Here is an 18,493-nt window from a genome sequence, read left to right as displayed (position 1 = left end):
AAATTATCCTCCTTAATTTAGAAGAAGTAATCTAAGTCAAATTTATTTGTAAATCGTCAAAGATGGCTTAGAAGCGATAAGGCCGCATGTTGCACCATGTTTTTGTTTATTTAAATTTATTATTTAATTCATGCAAAAACGTATGAATAAACATAAAAACAATATGTATCACAATATTATCAGTCTTTATTGGGTCGAAAGTAATTCAGAATATTTTAATAGCAGGCATGCTATAATGACTATAAAAAGAAAACTGATAAAAAGACAAATGCAATCTAAAATGTATGATTGTAGATTATTATTATTATAATCTTTCTTTCGATTCTAGTATTATGTATTTTAGATTTCAATTTAATATGTTAAAACTACTTAGATAAATGTAGGTAAAATAATATTTATGGCCTGAGTATTGATGAAATTTATTAGAGTTTGAAAATGTTGAACTATTTATGCTTGCGGATGTGCTTAATTTCGTAAGTGTTTGTATGTTTGTCCACCTTTCCTTAAGTAAAGTTTGATTACTACAAATTGAGATATTCTAAGTTAGGAAACAGCTATAATAGTTCAATAATATTGTCTGGTATTTGGAAAAGTAAAGTACTGAGTAGTATTCTTCAGACGAAAACAATAGTTTTTAATTTGAAAGGCAAGATTTTTTCACCTAAATGCGTCACCTGGAACGCAAACTCAATCAAAAGTCTTCCATTATGTGTCTTCATCTCTTTGTATGCAAATTGGCCCAATTTTGACTTTCGCTTTCTGACTCAAGTATCGTAAATATTTCAAAACGCGTGAACCCTTCTCAGAAGCACAAATTATCATTGTGAGGACGAGCGTTCGAAAAAATTCACAATAATTGGGGACTGTAAATGAGCTGTTTGGGTATTTTTTTTAGGTTTTTGTATTTTATACCACGATTTTACTATGTGTAGAGAATTCCTTAGTTTACTATTAGTCTCGGCACGTAATTGGCAGATTTTGCACAGCGAAGAAAGCTGCATAGGGCGCAGGGATGTTGCGCATCTGATACCACTATTTGCTCGAAATTCTTTTTAATATGCTTTAATTTTTTACAATCAATATTTTTTTATTATTATGTTGCGCTTAAAAAAACATTATGTCTTACATAATTAATAGTTTTAGATAAAACATGTTTATGAATGGCTGGAATCGATTTTGCGGTAATAATTTCATATGTTATCGCTGATATTTGCAAGAATATGGGAGTAATATTCGTCTGACATTTTTTTTAAATTATAGAACTGTGGGCAAATGGGAATGAGTTAAATTACACCGCCGCCCATGGACACTCTCAATGCCATGCGTTGCTGGTCTTTTAAGAATTGGTTCGGAAATACTTCAGTAGGCAGGTGATCCTGCACGGCAAAAACTCCCTAAGGAAACGCTCAGTTGTCGAACGACAGAGGTGATACGGGTGAAATTTCGTATTCTGCCTCAACATTTGCCACCCAATAAAATACTTCCGAAGAGTTGTATTATTTTATACCTACAGCCTGGTTTGTTATGTATAATATTAACGAAAACCAAACATTCGTACGCGCGTTCATGCGTTCGTTTAGCATTTTATTTCGATAAATTTATATTTATCTAGATTAGATATCTTACATTACTTGTCAATATATTCGCGCAAGTGAGTGCAAGTTTAGATTATTAGATATGTTTCCTCAATGTAAAAAAAAACATATATAATAACAGTTGTAGAATAGGTAAAAAGATAGGAATTCAAAAGCTCGAACACAAAGCGAGCCGACATAAAATTGTGTTTAACGATGGGAACATTCAATTGGCGTCCGCTTTTTATGCAGAGATATTATGAGAATGTACTCAGGTCTCTCGTGCCTAACCAGTTTCAAAGAAATAATCATACAGAATCGCACGCGCCTGTTTGTGCCTTCTACTTATATCAGGACCAATATTTTGGCCCTACTTTAATATTTTATGAAAAGATCTGAAAGTACTCTTCAATCTATTTTATGGGCTCTGATTCATTGGTTCTTGTTGATATACAAACGTTATCACTTTTGGTCAGTACCTCGCACCGTGGCACTCGGTCTGATGTAGGCCTTCGGAAACGAGACTTCCGTACCACCACCGGACAAGACATCGCGGCAAGGAAAGATAATACAGCTTTATTTTTCTCAGGTCATCTCGCGGGCCTGGACTGCGAGTCGTTAATCTGCCCGACGGCCCTCACAAGGGATGAACCAAGACAACGATTGAGATGAGTCCTGCCCAACTATAGACAGGCCGTGAACACCACACCAGCGGAGGCTCTACCCGAACTGGCTGATGTCCGCCCCAGAAAAGGAGCGGATTAACACGAGCTTTTGAGTCTAAATACCGATTTCATTAAGACGTTATCTTCTCCGCTCCAGCAAGAGGTAATTGCGAATTTAGACATAAAATTTCACTTTCTAGTCCATTAAAATAGAATGCTAACTAACCATGATTATACTTTCTTGATAATAGAATAAACACTAAGTATCGCAATACAGCGAGGAAATATTGCCAGCATTAAAGGTACACTACCACAGGGACCACACTTTTTAAATTTGTTTTATTTTTTATTCATAAAATATTTATTATTATTATTACTATGTAGGTTAAGAATATTGTATATACTGTACATTTGTGTGTTGGAAATAGCTATAAGGCTATCCTTATTATTATGTTTTATTACAAACAAAATTAGAGGCTTAAAACATCAACATTTTAAAGTATACAATACCACATTATAAGAGCTTTAACCAAACGTAATTCTGTAATGTAAAAATAACGAGGATATAAAATTACCATTGTTTTACCAATAAATTGAGGAATGCCAACAAATCTCATTAGAGAGGCCGTAAAAATTGATTAGAGGCGTGAGGTTCTTAATGTAAATCATCATTTTAATCACCTTTAAAAATCTTCGTCGCCAGTATAAAATTCCTCTTTGCCTTTATAAGACGTTTAACCGTTCTGGATTGGTTTCACAGAAAAATAACCTAGTATTAATAGTGTTAATGAATAAAGCAATGGCGCTACAAACTCTTTATATTTGGGTCTCAGATTTCTGAATCTGTTTCATGATCATTTGTAAGTCTAATAGGCAACTTCTTGGGTCTAAGACATGTTGGTTTCCTCACTAGATATTATCCTTCACCGTTAGAGCGAATGTTAAATGCTCACATAGAAAGAAAGTCTATTGTGCGCAGTCGGAATCCTACGACTTCAGGGATGAGTGTCATTCGCTGAAGCCAACAGGCCGACACTGCTCTCCGTTAATAAATGAAACTAAATTAAGTAATGACATAATTTCACCAATCATTTGTTATTTTTTCAGGTACCATTATGATATTAAGGCTTCTATCGAACAATACAAGCAAACAGATGCTGCCAAAGGCATTCCGTAGAAGTTTAATATCTGGTGGAAATACTTGTTCAATTTTTTTTCTGAACAAATAATTTGATGACAATTGACATACAAGATACACATCGCATCATATGTAAAATAAAACGTGTAGGTGAAAATTTATGAAATAAAAGTGAATATTTTAGTACAAAAGTGTTTTTAATTAAAAGCTTCCGCCTTCGTGTATTTTGGAAAGACGTTTTGCGACAATAATGTATATAGATTGAAATAGTTCAACATTAATAACAACCTTCCTAAGTATCCACACTAATTTGTTGACCAAGTTATTTTGAAGTTTATCGCGTGCATACACTTTTATGACATAGAACAAAAGTCTTTTGGTTAATATGTAAACAGCGCTCAATTCACTAAAACATTAGAAGAATAACATTTTACAAACGCGTTACAAAATATTTAATATATGTATGCAAATATTCAAACAATAATTTTTGGAAGCAAAAGGACTTCATTAATGAAAGCCACTAAATACTAGCAAACTATTTAACCGAACCGCAACACGACTCATTTTTAAACAAACGTTCTGTGTATACTGATTTTGGTTGAGATGTTAAATTCACTTTTTAGTATGATATTTAATTGATTCAAAAGGTCACTAAAGAACATATCAGAATGAGCCCAGAAGAGTAAAATCGGGTCGGCGGATGGCGAGGTGCATCTCGTTCGTATATATTAAGGTTCTCAAGTAAATACATTTTTTTGTAATGAGACAAGTTCATTAAATTATATTGCAATCAATACATGTTTGTTTCTTAGATTCACGTACGAGACAAATTAATAAGTGAAGAATAACGAAAAAAATGATGTTGATGATGAATGATGAATACAATAAAAACCTTATCTAGCTGGACAGATTAAACAGCTATTTTTTTTATAATTCGTTACCGAAGTTAAACTTACGTCAATAAACAGCTACGGCTGTATCGCCATACAGCGATATCTTCCAGGCAACCCTAGTAAGGAGAAATAAAATAAAAATACTTACTGAGATTAAAGTACAATTTCAGTAAATTAACAAAAAAGTTACACGTAACACTTCTACAACACAATACTAATTTTCTTTTTTCTGTTAAAATCATATTATTCTGTAACACCATAAAATTCTCTTAATTTATATAATGCGCTCATGATTGAAACTAAAAAAGCCATTTGTGACCGAGTCATCATGGCCCAATCGTGACGAAGTGACGTTGAGTAATTTAATAATATGAGGTTAATGACCTACACACACATCATTTTAGCAATACGACCATAAAAATTTGATAGCATTTTTTATATTTCAACGTCTAGTATCTTTTAAATATTTTTTTTATTGTTGTTCTATTGGGTGTAGAGGTATGCAAGATTCCAAGAGCAGGTCTTGAGTTCATTCCTCGGGTTGGCTCTTAAAGTAAAATTGCACTTGGTAGTAGTTTTTTTTATAGAACAGGGGCGTTCTATAAAAAAAATTGATGCTTTGAATGCTTCTTATAAACATTCAGTGCTAAAGGGCTTGTTATAGTGTAGTTATATATGATTCATGTTATTGTTATTGTAAATAGACTTGCCAATTTGCCTTTAATTATAAATAATAGTAACAGGTGCCGGTTTTAACTATACCTTACATTCCTTAGTACATTTAATATGTGTAAATAGAATGCAGCTAATACATAACGAATGTATTACATTATATTTATGACCAAGTTCTAGGATATTTAAAACCATATTTCCTATTAAAGTTCCGTCATGTGTTGTATAATATTTTCAGAGACACTAATTAATTTTATGTAAGTGCTACAAGGAAGCTGAGCATGATAATTATTACTGTAGTGTACACGTAGCTAGCGTATTATTCCCCAGATCCTCAAGTTTTATTTAGATAAAAACTTTAATATCGTTAAAAATTGTTGTTTGATCTTATTAATATAGTTATATAAATATGATATTAATTATTACATACTGACTCATTCTTCTCGTCCGTTCTATTTACTATTATTTATTTAATAACAGTTCATTGCAGAAATATAATACAATTGACATCATTAAATAAAATGAGAAAACTGGCACTGGCCACAGAATGTTATGTTATGTAAGTAAAACTAAGAAGTTAGTACTTCACAAGTGTACGTTGTGTTACATATATGAATAAATGGTATTCTGTTTCTTAATTGATTTAAATGATACAAAGCGTTGCTAGAAAATACATTTAACAGAAATAAATTGTGTTATTTTGAAACATTAACCAAACATACGAAGCCCGCGAATCAAAATTTCAATAATTAAATCCGTTTTAATTCTTTAAATTACTCGCACAAGTAATACGTCTACTTGAGGCATTGTCCCAGCTGAGACGAACCATTCCTAGCTTAATTACTATAGAAAGAAACAAATACACAAAATGGAGTCGTGGAGACCCGAGACCATGAAACTTTTATTATTTCTCTTTTTATAGCTGACTACAAAACTCAATGAATTAAACGCTCAATGATATTTGGAGTATCTCCATTATTCTTTATTTAACGTCCCTAATACAACGTATATTGTAATAAAATTGGATCCGTAAACTTAAAACCTTAGTGCCTTTATTTTTATTGTAAACCAAAGATTGGAATTTTAAATCATTTTTTATGTTTAAATAGTTCAAGAATATATATAGTTCTTTTCATAAAAAAACAGAAATGTATAGATACTTATACAAAATATACTAAAAATATATTACATAGTTTGAACCATCTGATCTCATGATGATAAAGACTGGAAGGGAACAAACATGATGCATCATATACCGAGGACGACTCAATGTCGTCAACAGTTACTAAATAAACATTTCTAATATTCTATATATATTACACGTAAACGTAAACAAATAGATTTTTTGTTTACCTTTACATCGCCTTTGTTACCAAAATAAACCTATAAAAAACCTTGGTTTTAATAAAAAAACTTAAGCTCATTTTACCCAAATAAAATATTCTATAGGTGTTTTGCCTAAATAACTATTATAAGGATAGTTATTGAAACTATACAAATTCTACGCTCATATGATAATTAAAGATAACCAATGATATAGAGGATGTGTTTATGGCTAACACAGAATTTTACTTGACACATTAAACACCGGGTGCTGTTGTAGGCTGTGGTTAAAGGGATTATTTATTTGTTAGCGTATTATAAAATTTATCAGCGTCAAGCTGTTGATAGAAGCTTTAAGAGAATTGTTTTTTATGAAACAAATTTTGAAATTGAATTTTTTTTTATGAAACAAATTATGCACTTGGGACTTTTGTGAACGAAATATATAATTGTTGTATTCAAATAAAAAATTATGAAATTCTAATTTGTTTTCAGATTTATATTAATATTTGTGTCTCTGATCTTGCTTCTAAATGCCTTTCCTATCGTGATAAATCAAAATCGTACTGTTTATGTACTATCATAATGAGATTGATTTAGACTTCACTTTCAAAACAAATTTTAGTACATAAAGGTACCTAAAGGTACCCTTCCTTTCCGACGAAATGTATGTGTGTATGTATGAAGTGTAGACTCAGTTTCCGCACTTAGACGCCCATTTAGTCCGTTGTGCGTAAAGTTCTGGCTAATAAACCCAGCTTCTTCTAACTGCTCAGAAGTTTCCTAAGTACTTCTCAGGCTTCATGGAGCGACCTTTAATACATATGTAACTACAAGCTGCTGATATGCAAAGACTTGACTGATACGAAAAACACACTTGGCACTATGTCTCATTTCTAAATACCATTCATAATACTCCTCAGCAGGGTAGCATTTACTCTGTATAGGAGAAATTGTATGTATCGGCGCATACATATAATTTCTAAATCCGCCAAAACCATTATCTAATTCATCACTTAAGCGCTTATAAGTATACATTTTAATATATAAGCGCTCCTCCGATGATTTTTCCAGCTAAAATGGTTGTTAACTGACACATAAATATGTTCGCAGGTACTGAAGCCAATAAAACTTTAATATTAGTGTGATATGTAGCCGGAAGAGACGACATTAGTAGCTGTAAATTTTACAAATTAGTGGCGTATGACAAACTTAAATTAATGAATTTCTTGGTGGGGTGTTTTTTATGGGCGCTGACTTCGTCCCTAATGATTGAATACGTGTCAACGCGACAGCTACTGAAACTGACGCACTATTTCGGGAATGTTGACTCAATGTGAGCATTTCGTGTTTTTTGGTAATAAGCGATACAGCCACGATGATGTGATTATAACCAACTACAAAAGGGTAGTTAGCAGTATGAATATGTATATGATTTAGGCTTTCAAGCATACGTACTAAGTTTTGACCTAAAATTTTCCGGAACTTATATGTACCCAGATTTTAAGTCGAATCAGTTGTGTTGTCACTGGTACGTCTAAGTATTTTTTTGATATGGCAATACATTGAAGTTATTTTCTTTACTATTGAAGAATTAAAAAGAAAAAAATACAGATAGTCGAGACTAAGATATTTTGCAGAGATACAATGTAACTACCAAAACTGGTTTTTTGAACTAATTATTTAATTAACTCAAATAAAGAATAATATAGTTTTTATAGTTACATACACTACCAAAAAGAATCAGGAGAAAACATAAAAGAACTATGTATTAAAAATTGTTTTGTTGAAGTATTCGCTACATTACAATACACGAGGGGTAAGGTTTTTGATTAAAATTTCATAACTCGGTTTAAGCATGGGCTTATTGTAAATTATGACGGCTTCCTCAATATTTAATTAGTGTTACCGTTGTTAAAAATCAAAATGTAATGTTAATGTTTTATAATCGCGTTTTACATAATATTACGTTAAATGTAGAAACAGATAATTATAAATTATAATATATAATGTTGTCATGTCAAAATAATCTAAAAGTATTAAAAACTGTGAGCTGTGGCGATATTTCAATATTTTAAAAATTATATAGCAAATCGGATATGCAGGAAATTATACTCAAATCGAATCTGTAAAAATCTAAGTAACCATAAACTAGTTGACATCAATATAATCGTTTTTTACGATCATTCTTTGTATCATAAATCCGCTTAATATAATAAATATAAATTCATGAAGTTAAGGCTACATACACATAAGGATACATCCTTTCTATGTGATGCCCTGGATAACTATACCATACAAGATCCGTATATACCACAAAAATGATTAATTAGCGTACATACTATTTATATTTATGTATCGAAACGTCTCTAGTAATGAAGCCATTAAAATTGTATAAATAAGAAGAAAACGGTGTAAATACTTCTTTAATTAATTCGTAGAATGATTTACGTCAGATTGTTTAATTAGAGAAGAGATTTATTGGAGAAAGGAAGGTAAAATGACATACAACTATTTGTTCATGAACCCGCCCCGAGTCTAATGACGGGAGTATAAAGCTATTTAGAGTTGCCTAAAATTTACCAAACATTCTTGGGGTAGGAATAAATAGACATACTATCTAGATGTTAATTATTTGGATATATATAGGACTGATATGATCGGGTCTTCTATTCAAAGTTGCAGGAATTTTGTTATCAGATTTAAGGCTTTATTTATTACTTTTGTAGACACTATACTATTAATGTTTCTTATGTATTAATGACTTATTGTACTAAACTAAAACAACAATTATTTAGACCAAGTATTCTGTCTTGATATACGTTTACATATAGTTAACATTAGGCGTTACGTGTATTGCGACTCCGGAAGAGTTGCTGCATCTGGCACAGGACAGGACACACATTTATGAAAATTATTTATTTATTTATTTATTACAAGAGACTCACGGCTAACCTCCAGTAATGGAGCGGCACTAAATGAAGTAGATCGGAAATCATACCAAGCTAATGTATCAGGTACATTCAACATGGAATGCATATCAGAACGTAGGTCAGGCCTTGTGCGACAGTCACAAATAACGGGGAGTAACGTAATCCCTAAATTACCAGCGATCCGTGTTCGACAACATTCTTTGTCCCGATTTAGACTATCGTTATATCAACAAATTCGATTTAAGCCCATCCGCAAATAGAATCGTAATGCGTTCAATGATTCTCCATTACTACAAAATATTTTCAAGAGCAACGGTGCATGTGATTAAGGGACGGCACATTATCTGTCGCTTTTGTCCCCGATTGTCCTTGTTTTGCGGTCTGCGGCTGGAATGTTTGACTTATGAACGCAATAATCACCCCTAAATCATAACGTATAGGGTTTTGAACGGTATAACGCAATAACATTTATATTGAGTTACGCAAACCCCATACCGTTGCCTAGGCGAAAGCTGATCTCTTTTGGTGACATCTTCGTAAAGGCTTATCGAATGACAATACGCATTTTTTCCGTATAATGTTCGTATTTGGAGACGGCATTGAATCGGCACTGCTTTGAGACTAGGATGCTATTAAATTGCGCATACGTCTTTTGTGGCACCATATGGCATTTTCCAGATGGCTTCATTGTTGGGCCTCCCGTTTTAAAGTAATATGCTTAAGGACGTTTTAATGAGAGCTCTATCGACAAAACGGTGGATGAGTTTTATGCAGCGGGAATTGATTTTGTATTTTCATAGAAGCTCCTTCACATTTTATTCATCTATTTCGATATTATTAGTATAATATTAGTTTTAAAAAACTGTTCAAGTTAGGTGAACTCTAAATGATACATATCATCTAAGATTTATTAAAATTGAAATGGTGTAATACTTATAATAAAAAAAATGTGTGCAGATTCACTCCTTTATGAATTTATTTTTCGAAAAATGATCTACTACATGCAACTTTACATAAAGTTAAAGTTTCACAAAAGGCTTTTATTATCATAAACATGAGTACAAATAATGTAATTCATTCATTTTACCTTATTACTACTAAGTTTACTACAGAATTTCATTAATTGTAATAGAATTATTACTATCATTATTATCGTTATTATATATTGTTGTTATTAATGGCCTCGAATCTCTTCAAATCAACCGTGGTAGGGACAAGAAAATAATGGCGCGTAACCGAAAAATGTGACGTCCGTGTGAAAAAAAAGTTTCCAACGCCGATAACGAAGTTTCACTTCAATAAAATATGTTTATTATTGAATATAAGATACAGGTATCAATTATTCCACGTCATTAAATTTGTATCGCAGACATACCTACTCATCGGCAAAGAAGACAGAGGGTGTAGGCCGATAGAAAAAGCCGGAATAAAAAACTCCCTTTTAAAAAATCATCATACAAAATGGCAAACGATACTTATTTTAAAACAAATATAGCAAATTAAACTTACATAGGTCAAAGGGTTATAATCTATTTAAAAAAACTAAATGTATTTAATAAAAATAATAGAATGCATAAAGTATATCACCTATTAAGGCAGCCTGCATAATAATTTAATCAATAAGATGTCATACTAATTCAATAAAGAAACGGTCTAACTATATAGCAGCCATTGGTTGGCTAAACAAACTCCCGTATTTTTTTTAATATTGTCTTTTATTTATGCGATTCTATTTAAATGATACTTCTATATATATAAACGCAAATTTATATATATACTTTAGTCTTAAATAGTCATTAATTAATCCAAAAGCCAAGCAATATTAATTGAGTTGCCTAAATATTCCATGTTACAATTTGTTTTGGAATTTCTGATCTAACATAACTGTTAATAAAGGTCTATCCAACAGGGATTAATTTAAAACTAATACAAGTTGTCGAACTATTGGGATTTCTGAAAATTTTGTTTCAAAAATGGATAAATACATAATTTTAATTTGTTTATCCTTATTTAATTTTAATAAATGTTAATTAAATGTTAATATCCCCATTGTAGATCAATGTTTACGAACTTGGTTTTATCTACATGTTCTTTTTATAGAACAGGGGCTAGGGTAAACGGGCAGGAGGCTCACCTGGAGATTCCGCCGCCCATGGCCACTCTCAATGCCAGAGGTCTCGCGTTGCCGGCTTTTTGAGAATTGGATATGTAAGTATACTTTATCACTTATGTCAAGTCAAGTAAGTCTTTGTCCTACGATTATAGCCAAATAAAATGTTTTTCGTGTCACAGAACGTTCACGAAATATCCATGATAAGGTTTATTATTTTATATTAGCGTGCTCCTTATAAAAAATAATATGACATTTGCATGCCTATTTATAAATGGCTGATTGTGCGGATTTTTATAGTTACTTGTGGATCGATTGTACCACTATCTTAGCAAATAAACGATTTTATTATTATTATTATTCCGATTTTGAGCGAAATTTAAAATCTTGTTATAATTGTCATGTATTTATGTATGTATTCTAAATTGCTGTTTATATTTTAGTTGAGTCTTACTTATATAATATACTTATCTGTGAAAGACCCTTCTATTATTTTATATATATTTGTAATGAGTCATTGAATAAATAAATAAATAATATTGTATTCCTTTAGAATTAAGAATTAAAATAAAGAATTAACCAACTAAAAGTACAAGAGCTATTAACGAATCCTAACGATTCGGCCATTACCAAGAAACTAACAAGATCCAAACAATTTTAATCTCTATACACAAACATAAATACGAACTGATAATATCACGTGACATATCCCTTAGCTCGACCGTAAAAACAAGTTTCCCCATTATTTCTCAGCTGACCCCGACTGTCGTTTTGATATGGGTCCTAGCGCCGAATAACCAATGTTGATTTCGTTTTGATTTGTCCAAAATAGATAATGGAGATTTGAGTTGTGTGTTTTTAATTGTACAAGCCAAGTTTACACTGACTGTCACATGCCGTATGGATTTTTGTTGCTCGTTACGTTACGTTCAAAAATAAAAACATAGGACACTTATGATATCCCCAGTAATTAATTTCATTTATTTTCTTAGTACGTTAAACTGTAATCAAAGTGATTTTTATGTTTCCATTTTATTTAATTACAAGAAATATACCATAAAATATTTTACAATTTTTCTTAATTAGAGTTTGACAACGATTGCTTTTTACATTTGATTATGAACGGAATCGTAAATTGAAGATTCACTTTTTTTCTGCATCTGTCCGTGTTTTGGTAGACCTTAACTATCACTATGCAGTTAATTAGTATTTTATACTATTCAATTATACGATTATAACAAGAAAATTAAGACAACTTGTCATATTTGTTCGTATTTTGTAACTAAATTGTTTATATTAGTTTTGGTAGCAGGCAACTTAAAATTTAAGGGTGCTTTTAGTGCTTACAATTACACTTCATGAATCGTAAGTCTAGCTTCAACTTAGTAGTACTAATCAATTTTAACAGGAAAGTTCAGTCGACTGTATGATGTTTACATGCATCAAAACAACGTATTTGCGATCTTTTTCAATATAAAGTACATTGCTAGCATTTTCTTGAAATAAAAGCAACAACAACTTAGAACATGATGTGAAAAGTGATGTAAAAATGGTGGTGACCTCAAATATTTCTTTTATTTATTTAATAGTCGCTTACAGTGTTATTAAGAAAATTCCCTACCTATGTTATAAACGAATTGACATTTGATTTACGGGAGTCACAGTTTACGTTATCTCGTTTCTGAATCTTACTTAAAATTAAGATTTTTATTTCTGTGGTAATATATTTTGTATTGCTTAATGAAAAGGCACTGAAATACTATAAAATTATAAACATTTGCCCTCCATCTTGACGTTAGATCCTATTATTTCAGAGAAAAGTTTTCGAAGTGATTAATGTTATCAATCTACTTTGATAAATTAATTTTGTTTGAAGGGTTTGCTAAATCTAATTGGGATAGCTCGGGAAAGATTATCGGAACTGTGTGTTGTATTTGTGTAATGGACGTTATTTCAAATTTGTTGAATGTTCATTGTCTACTTGAGATAAGTGTGATTGAAGAATATATTTTATTGTAATATTACAATCTTGGCAAATTCCTTAATTATTAATTCGTATGCATTATAGATTTTGCTCATAATCTGTCACTTCTTCAATGTTCTTTTTAATAAAATAGTGCAAAAAGAAATGAAACAAAAACAAATAAAATTCATAATATATATTTCGACTTTTCTCTTCTCATCCGGACTCATTATTTACAAAAAATACAAATAAAACATAAAGAAATTATTTACAGTCTTTTGTGAATAGATTATAAACATAAAATTAATATATTTTAAATGCGTTTGAAGGTACATGATAAGTTTTAAACTTTGGCATTTAATAATTTAATAGAATTAATTTATAGACTGAATTGAACGTATTCTATTTACAATAAAAAGTTGAACTTAAAATTACTATCGCAGAAATTAGGAAATTCATCCATATAAAATAAATTATTTACAAATCATACATGTACAAATAAATGCAGGTTACTTAATCTACTTATTATAATTATCACTGTTTTGGACTAAAAACGCTTAAGCGTATGTAAATTACCTGCGTTGAAGCATACGCTACGCCCACAGCTGCGCGTGCGGCGGTATGCGGTGGGGGTGTGCGTCACGCGCATGGACGCTCGTGGAGACAGCGAGCCGGTCCGCCAGGCCATCACCCAGCAAGGGGGGCAGCTTGCCAGGCGGCGGGGGCGGGGGCGGCGCCGGCGCCCGCCCTGCCCCCAGAGGTGACACCGACGCGTAAATATTCACCGTCGATCGGTGATATTGACACTTCCGCAAGTCCGGCATTGCGAACCTTAACTTTTGCCAAAACTGTCTATCACCCCACTCTATACACGTATTCGCTTTTAAACACAACCTCAACTCGGGATCAATGTCTCTATTCGGTAAATCACCTAACAATATTATTATCAGTCTTCTTCGCCTTTCTTTTAATACTTCATGGAGAGCCGTTTTAAACTCGAATCTACACCATTCGTTATTTATAAAGTTTTTAGATAACACTATAATTGTTCGTTTCGAGGATTCAACGGCCTCGATAATTGTGTCTGCTACGTAGGCCGACGCGTTGAAGTCGCGGTAGTGTAAACACAACCGAAAACTAGGATCTGTAGATTCTAAGCCCGGAGCAAGCATTTGAGCTACAAAGGCCTCGTCTTTCACGCTATAACTTATGTAGGCGTCAAATAATCTGTCTTTATCAGCTTCGTCATCGAACGATGTGCTTTTATAGCACATTCTAAATCCACAATGGTAATATATCCATACTCTCAATTCACGTCTCCAGTAAAATACGCCGCATATGAGGACAGAGCTTATCACAAATACACATAGTGATATCAACAATAATGGTAGGTAATCATTTATTACTTGGTTCTCGATAATCGATGAAACTCCACCGACGTGACTTGTACAAATCGTTGAGTTAAAGTCGGACATGTGAGGTCCAACTGCGTTAGTAATATTGTCAAAGATACAGGTAATTTTCTTGGCATCTTCAACTTTACCGAGATTATTTCGAAACCAATTTCGGAATTTATGTATGTATAGACAATCACAGGACCAGGGATTGCGTGAAAGACTTATCTCTACCAAATATGGATTCATCGTGAATTGCCACACGGCGAAGCTATAAATGTTGTTTCCCTCGAGCCGTAAAACTTCTAAATGCATAAGTTCGATGAACGTTCGATTATCGATATAATGTATTTTATTGTCTTGGAGATGCAATTCCCGTAAATTCTCTAAGGGCGATAATTCAAATCCTAACAGCTCCTTTATGTTGTTCTTTTCTAAATGCAATACAGTCAAGCGTTTTAGTCCACTAAATGTATTATTATACAGAGCGTCAATATTCGAGTTATTTGCGTACAATATTTTTAAATTCTTACGACCTATAAAAGCGTGGCTTGTTAAGCTGCCAAAGTTATTACCGTCTAGATACAGTTCCGTAGCGTCCATGGGTATACTGTTAGGTATTTCAGAATACCCAGCAGCTGAACAGTCTACTATATTTGCCGACCACGGTTGGTCATGATAACAGGTACAGTTCGATGGGCACGTCATTTCACAATCACACGCGTCAAAATCACAACAATGACATAACGTAAAACAATGTGTTTTATATGTACACAAAAACTGCGATGACTCAGCTTCCACTAGAGGTATATAGGTCCTTTCGCGATTATATAACAGTTTGCAATAAATACTTTCCAGGTCCATTACTCTAGGGTGTTGTCGGAGGTGATCTAGTTTATTTATACGTTGTAACCACTCCATAGTACAATCACACTGAAAAGGATTTCCACCAATATAAAATTCGGGCAGAGGCCTCCCCGGATCAACTGGAGTTAGGCGAAGCGCATTGAGATCCATACTAGTGATCTGATTTGCATACAAATCGACTCTCGTTAAATTGGTTTTCCCAACGAAAGTTTGAGCCTCAACTTGTGTAATTTGATTATCGTTCAAGAAGAGGAGCTCGATACTACTGGGAATAGAGTAGGTAAATATTTTTGTCATTTTGTTGAAGCTAGCATCTAATGTCTGTAATCGTAATTCCTTATCTAAGCGGTAGTTATTTCCCAATTCTTTAATATTGTTACTATGGAGATCCAGCCATTGAAGTCCCGTCGGAATGACAGAGTAATCAAACCAGTCTATTTTGTTATCCGAGACGTTTAACCACAATAGAGAGGGAATATTTACAAAAAGCCCTTGGACGTCTGTAATCTGGTTGGCATCTAATCTGATTGCTTGTAACGTCTTTAAATTTTCAAATGCACTCATATCTATAAAGCGTAATTTATTACGCGCTAGATTTAAAATTTGCAAAGATGGTAAATCGCTAAATACATCCTTACTTATGTTTTCTATCTTATTTCCAATCAGACGTAGTCCGTATACGTTATGCAATCCAACAAACCCAGGTTCTTCCAATGAGGTAATTTGATTTTCACCAAGGTCGAGAGTTCGTAATAAGCGCATGTTTCTCAGCGCTGTAGGCACTTTTTTCAATCGATTACTATTTAAATTGAGGTCTTGTAAAGAAGAAGTGTTTCTAAACGCTTCCGGATGTAATTCTTCAAGACGATTATTATCAATGGATAATAAAGATAATACGTACAGACCATTCAGTGCGTAGGCATCAATATGTGATATCTTATTATATGACAAAATCAGGGTATGTAGATTATTCATGGGAGCGAATGTATCTGCAGCAATACTCTCTAGCATATTACGCTGGACATTTAATATCTGTAGTGTATACAAGTCCTTGAAGATTTTTGGATCTAGTTTTGTTAGTCGGTTGTTAGATAAATTAAGTAGTACCATTCTTATAAGACCAGCGAAAGTGTTTTCATTAATCCACGTACTCGTGAGGTGATTATTTGATAAATCTAGCGCCAATAACTGATCAAGGTTGGCGAATAGTGTAGGAGAAAGCACACTTATTGAATTATTTTGTAGATATATTTCTTTTATCACCGGCCTACAATCTTTGAAAAGGTCTTGAGGGAGGGCCACAATTTTATTGTTGGAGAGATCTATTATTTGTAACTGTTTAAGTCCCGCTAACGCTTTGTCAGCCACCATCGATATTTCATTATCATGAATGTGCAGTTCCTTTAATCTGCGTAAGGCATGAAATCCATTTTCGGGCATTAACACAAAGTGATTATAGGAAGCATCTAACACTTCAATATCTAAGGAGCACGATGCATGAGGAGTCAATGCCGATGGCGGTGGTCCCTCGTGTTCACTAATTAAAGCTTGATGCATTGCCCTTTCTCTGAATCCCAAATCACTGACATCCTGGAGTCTATTTGAGGAAACGTTTAGATAAACTAAATTCGTTAATGGGCAAAACAAATTTTCAGGAAACGACCAGATGTTGTTAAAACTTAAATCCAGTTTTTCTAATTGACGCACGGCTGTAAAGCTTTCTGACGCTATTTCTAAACTCATTGCACTCCATTCGGTATTTTTTGTTCTTACTGTAAGATTTCGAAGATCTCTCAGTCCAGAGAGCACACCCGGAGGCCATCGTCCAATTTTACAATTGTCCAATATAAGTTCACGTAACTTCACTAGATGCGCAAAACTACGATCATCGAGAGAGCTTTTGTACATAATCTCTTCGTTACACTCAATTCTGAGCGAAGTTGTGTGCTCAGAAGGGATGACACTAAAGTTGGTTGTATCGAATTCACTGTTAATTGTCCGTAATTTACACGTAAGGGACACTTCATGGGCGTCGTTGGGACCCTTTAGCCACCATTGACAATCATCAGGAGCTTCATATTTCAGCGGAAATGCACTCTGATCGGCGACATTTAACCTCAAAATAAATAAAAATATTATGTAGGCGACGACTGAATTCTTGAAGTATATTTCTTGAAAAGCCATAGTGATCAAAATCAATCATCAAGATAGAAGAAAATCAACTGAGAGAAAACGTAGTGTCATGTTTTTTCCGTCGGCATTAGTTGACTGTGTCCCCTTGCCGGATGTGAAGTATCCATCAATTTATAATCCAATCGGTTCTAATTTAATAAGGAGTCCTTGTAATTGCACTGGAACACTGACTAACTTGATTCACAAATTCCATATTTCACTATAGACGTCCAGGATAATTTAATATCGAAAACAATTTAAAATAACATGTACGTATCGTTTTATTATAAAACGAAGTTAACGGTACAAATTTTTAAAGTCTGTAAACAGAGTACGTAACGACAGTCGTGTTTTACAGAATGCTCGCGTTAAATCACAGCATCGAGTGGCGCGACCGTACCCCGACACTGCTGGGAGTTAACTGAATGCTCGTAGACTCTAGAGGCATTGCAGTCGTTGAGTATACGTTCCGGGGGAGGGGTGAGGGGTGAGATCGGCCGAATGGTAGCGAATGTTCACGAGGACTTATTACAATAAATTATTTTTTACTGGGCTTTGAGGATAGGTTGCGCGTAGTCAAGCTTGAATGAATGTAGAAACTAGAACTTAGCTGCTTTGGGACCTTGAGAAAACAATGGAATTAAGGTATAATTCTAAAGAAGTGTTGCGTATCTTTATATAGATAACTTTCAAAAATTTTAAACATAATGTTACTATATATAAACTAAGTAACTTAATAATTAGAAATTTGATCAAATCAATCCAATCGATCAATCAATTTTGCGTCTA

At 33.1% G+C, this 18,493-nt stretch overlaps 1 protein-coding gene across 1 annotated transcript in view; it reads right to left on the bottom strand.

Annotated features, from left to right (window-relative positions):
• Nucleotides 1-18,102, bottom strand: part of LOC123713450 (toll-like receptor 6) — a 105,269-nt gene extending 87,167 nt beyond the window's left edge. The window contains exon 1 of the mRNA XM_045667118.1: nucleotides 13,848-18,102. Coding sequence (XP_045523074.1) covers nucleotides 13,865-17,716 — 3,852 coding nt within the window. The 5' untranslated portion in view covers nucleotides 17,717-18,102 and the 3' untranslated portion in view covers nucleotides 13,848-13,864. The remainder of the gene's footprint in view (nucleotides 1-13,847) is intronic.
• Between the last annotated feature and the right edge of the window lie 391 nt (nucleotides 18,103-18,493).

Source organism: Pieris brassicae, chromosome 8, assembly GCF_905147105.1.
Source record: "Pieris brassicae chromosome 8, ilPieBrab1.1, whole genome shotgun sequence".
Lineage (NCBI taxonomy): Eukaryota > Metazoa > Arthropoda > Insecta > Lepidoptera > Pieridae > Pieris > Pieris brassicae.
This window is presented reverse-complemented; position numbering and strand designations above follow the sequence as displayed.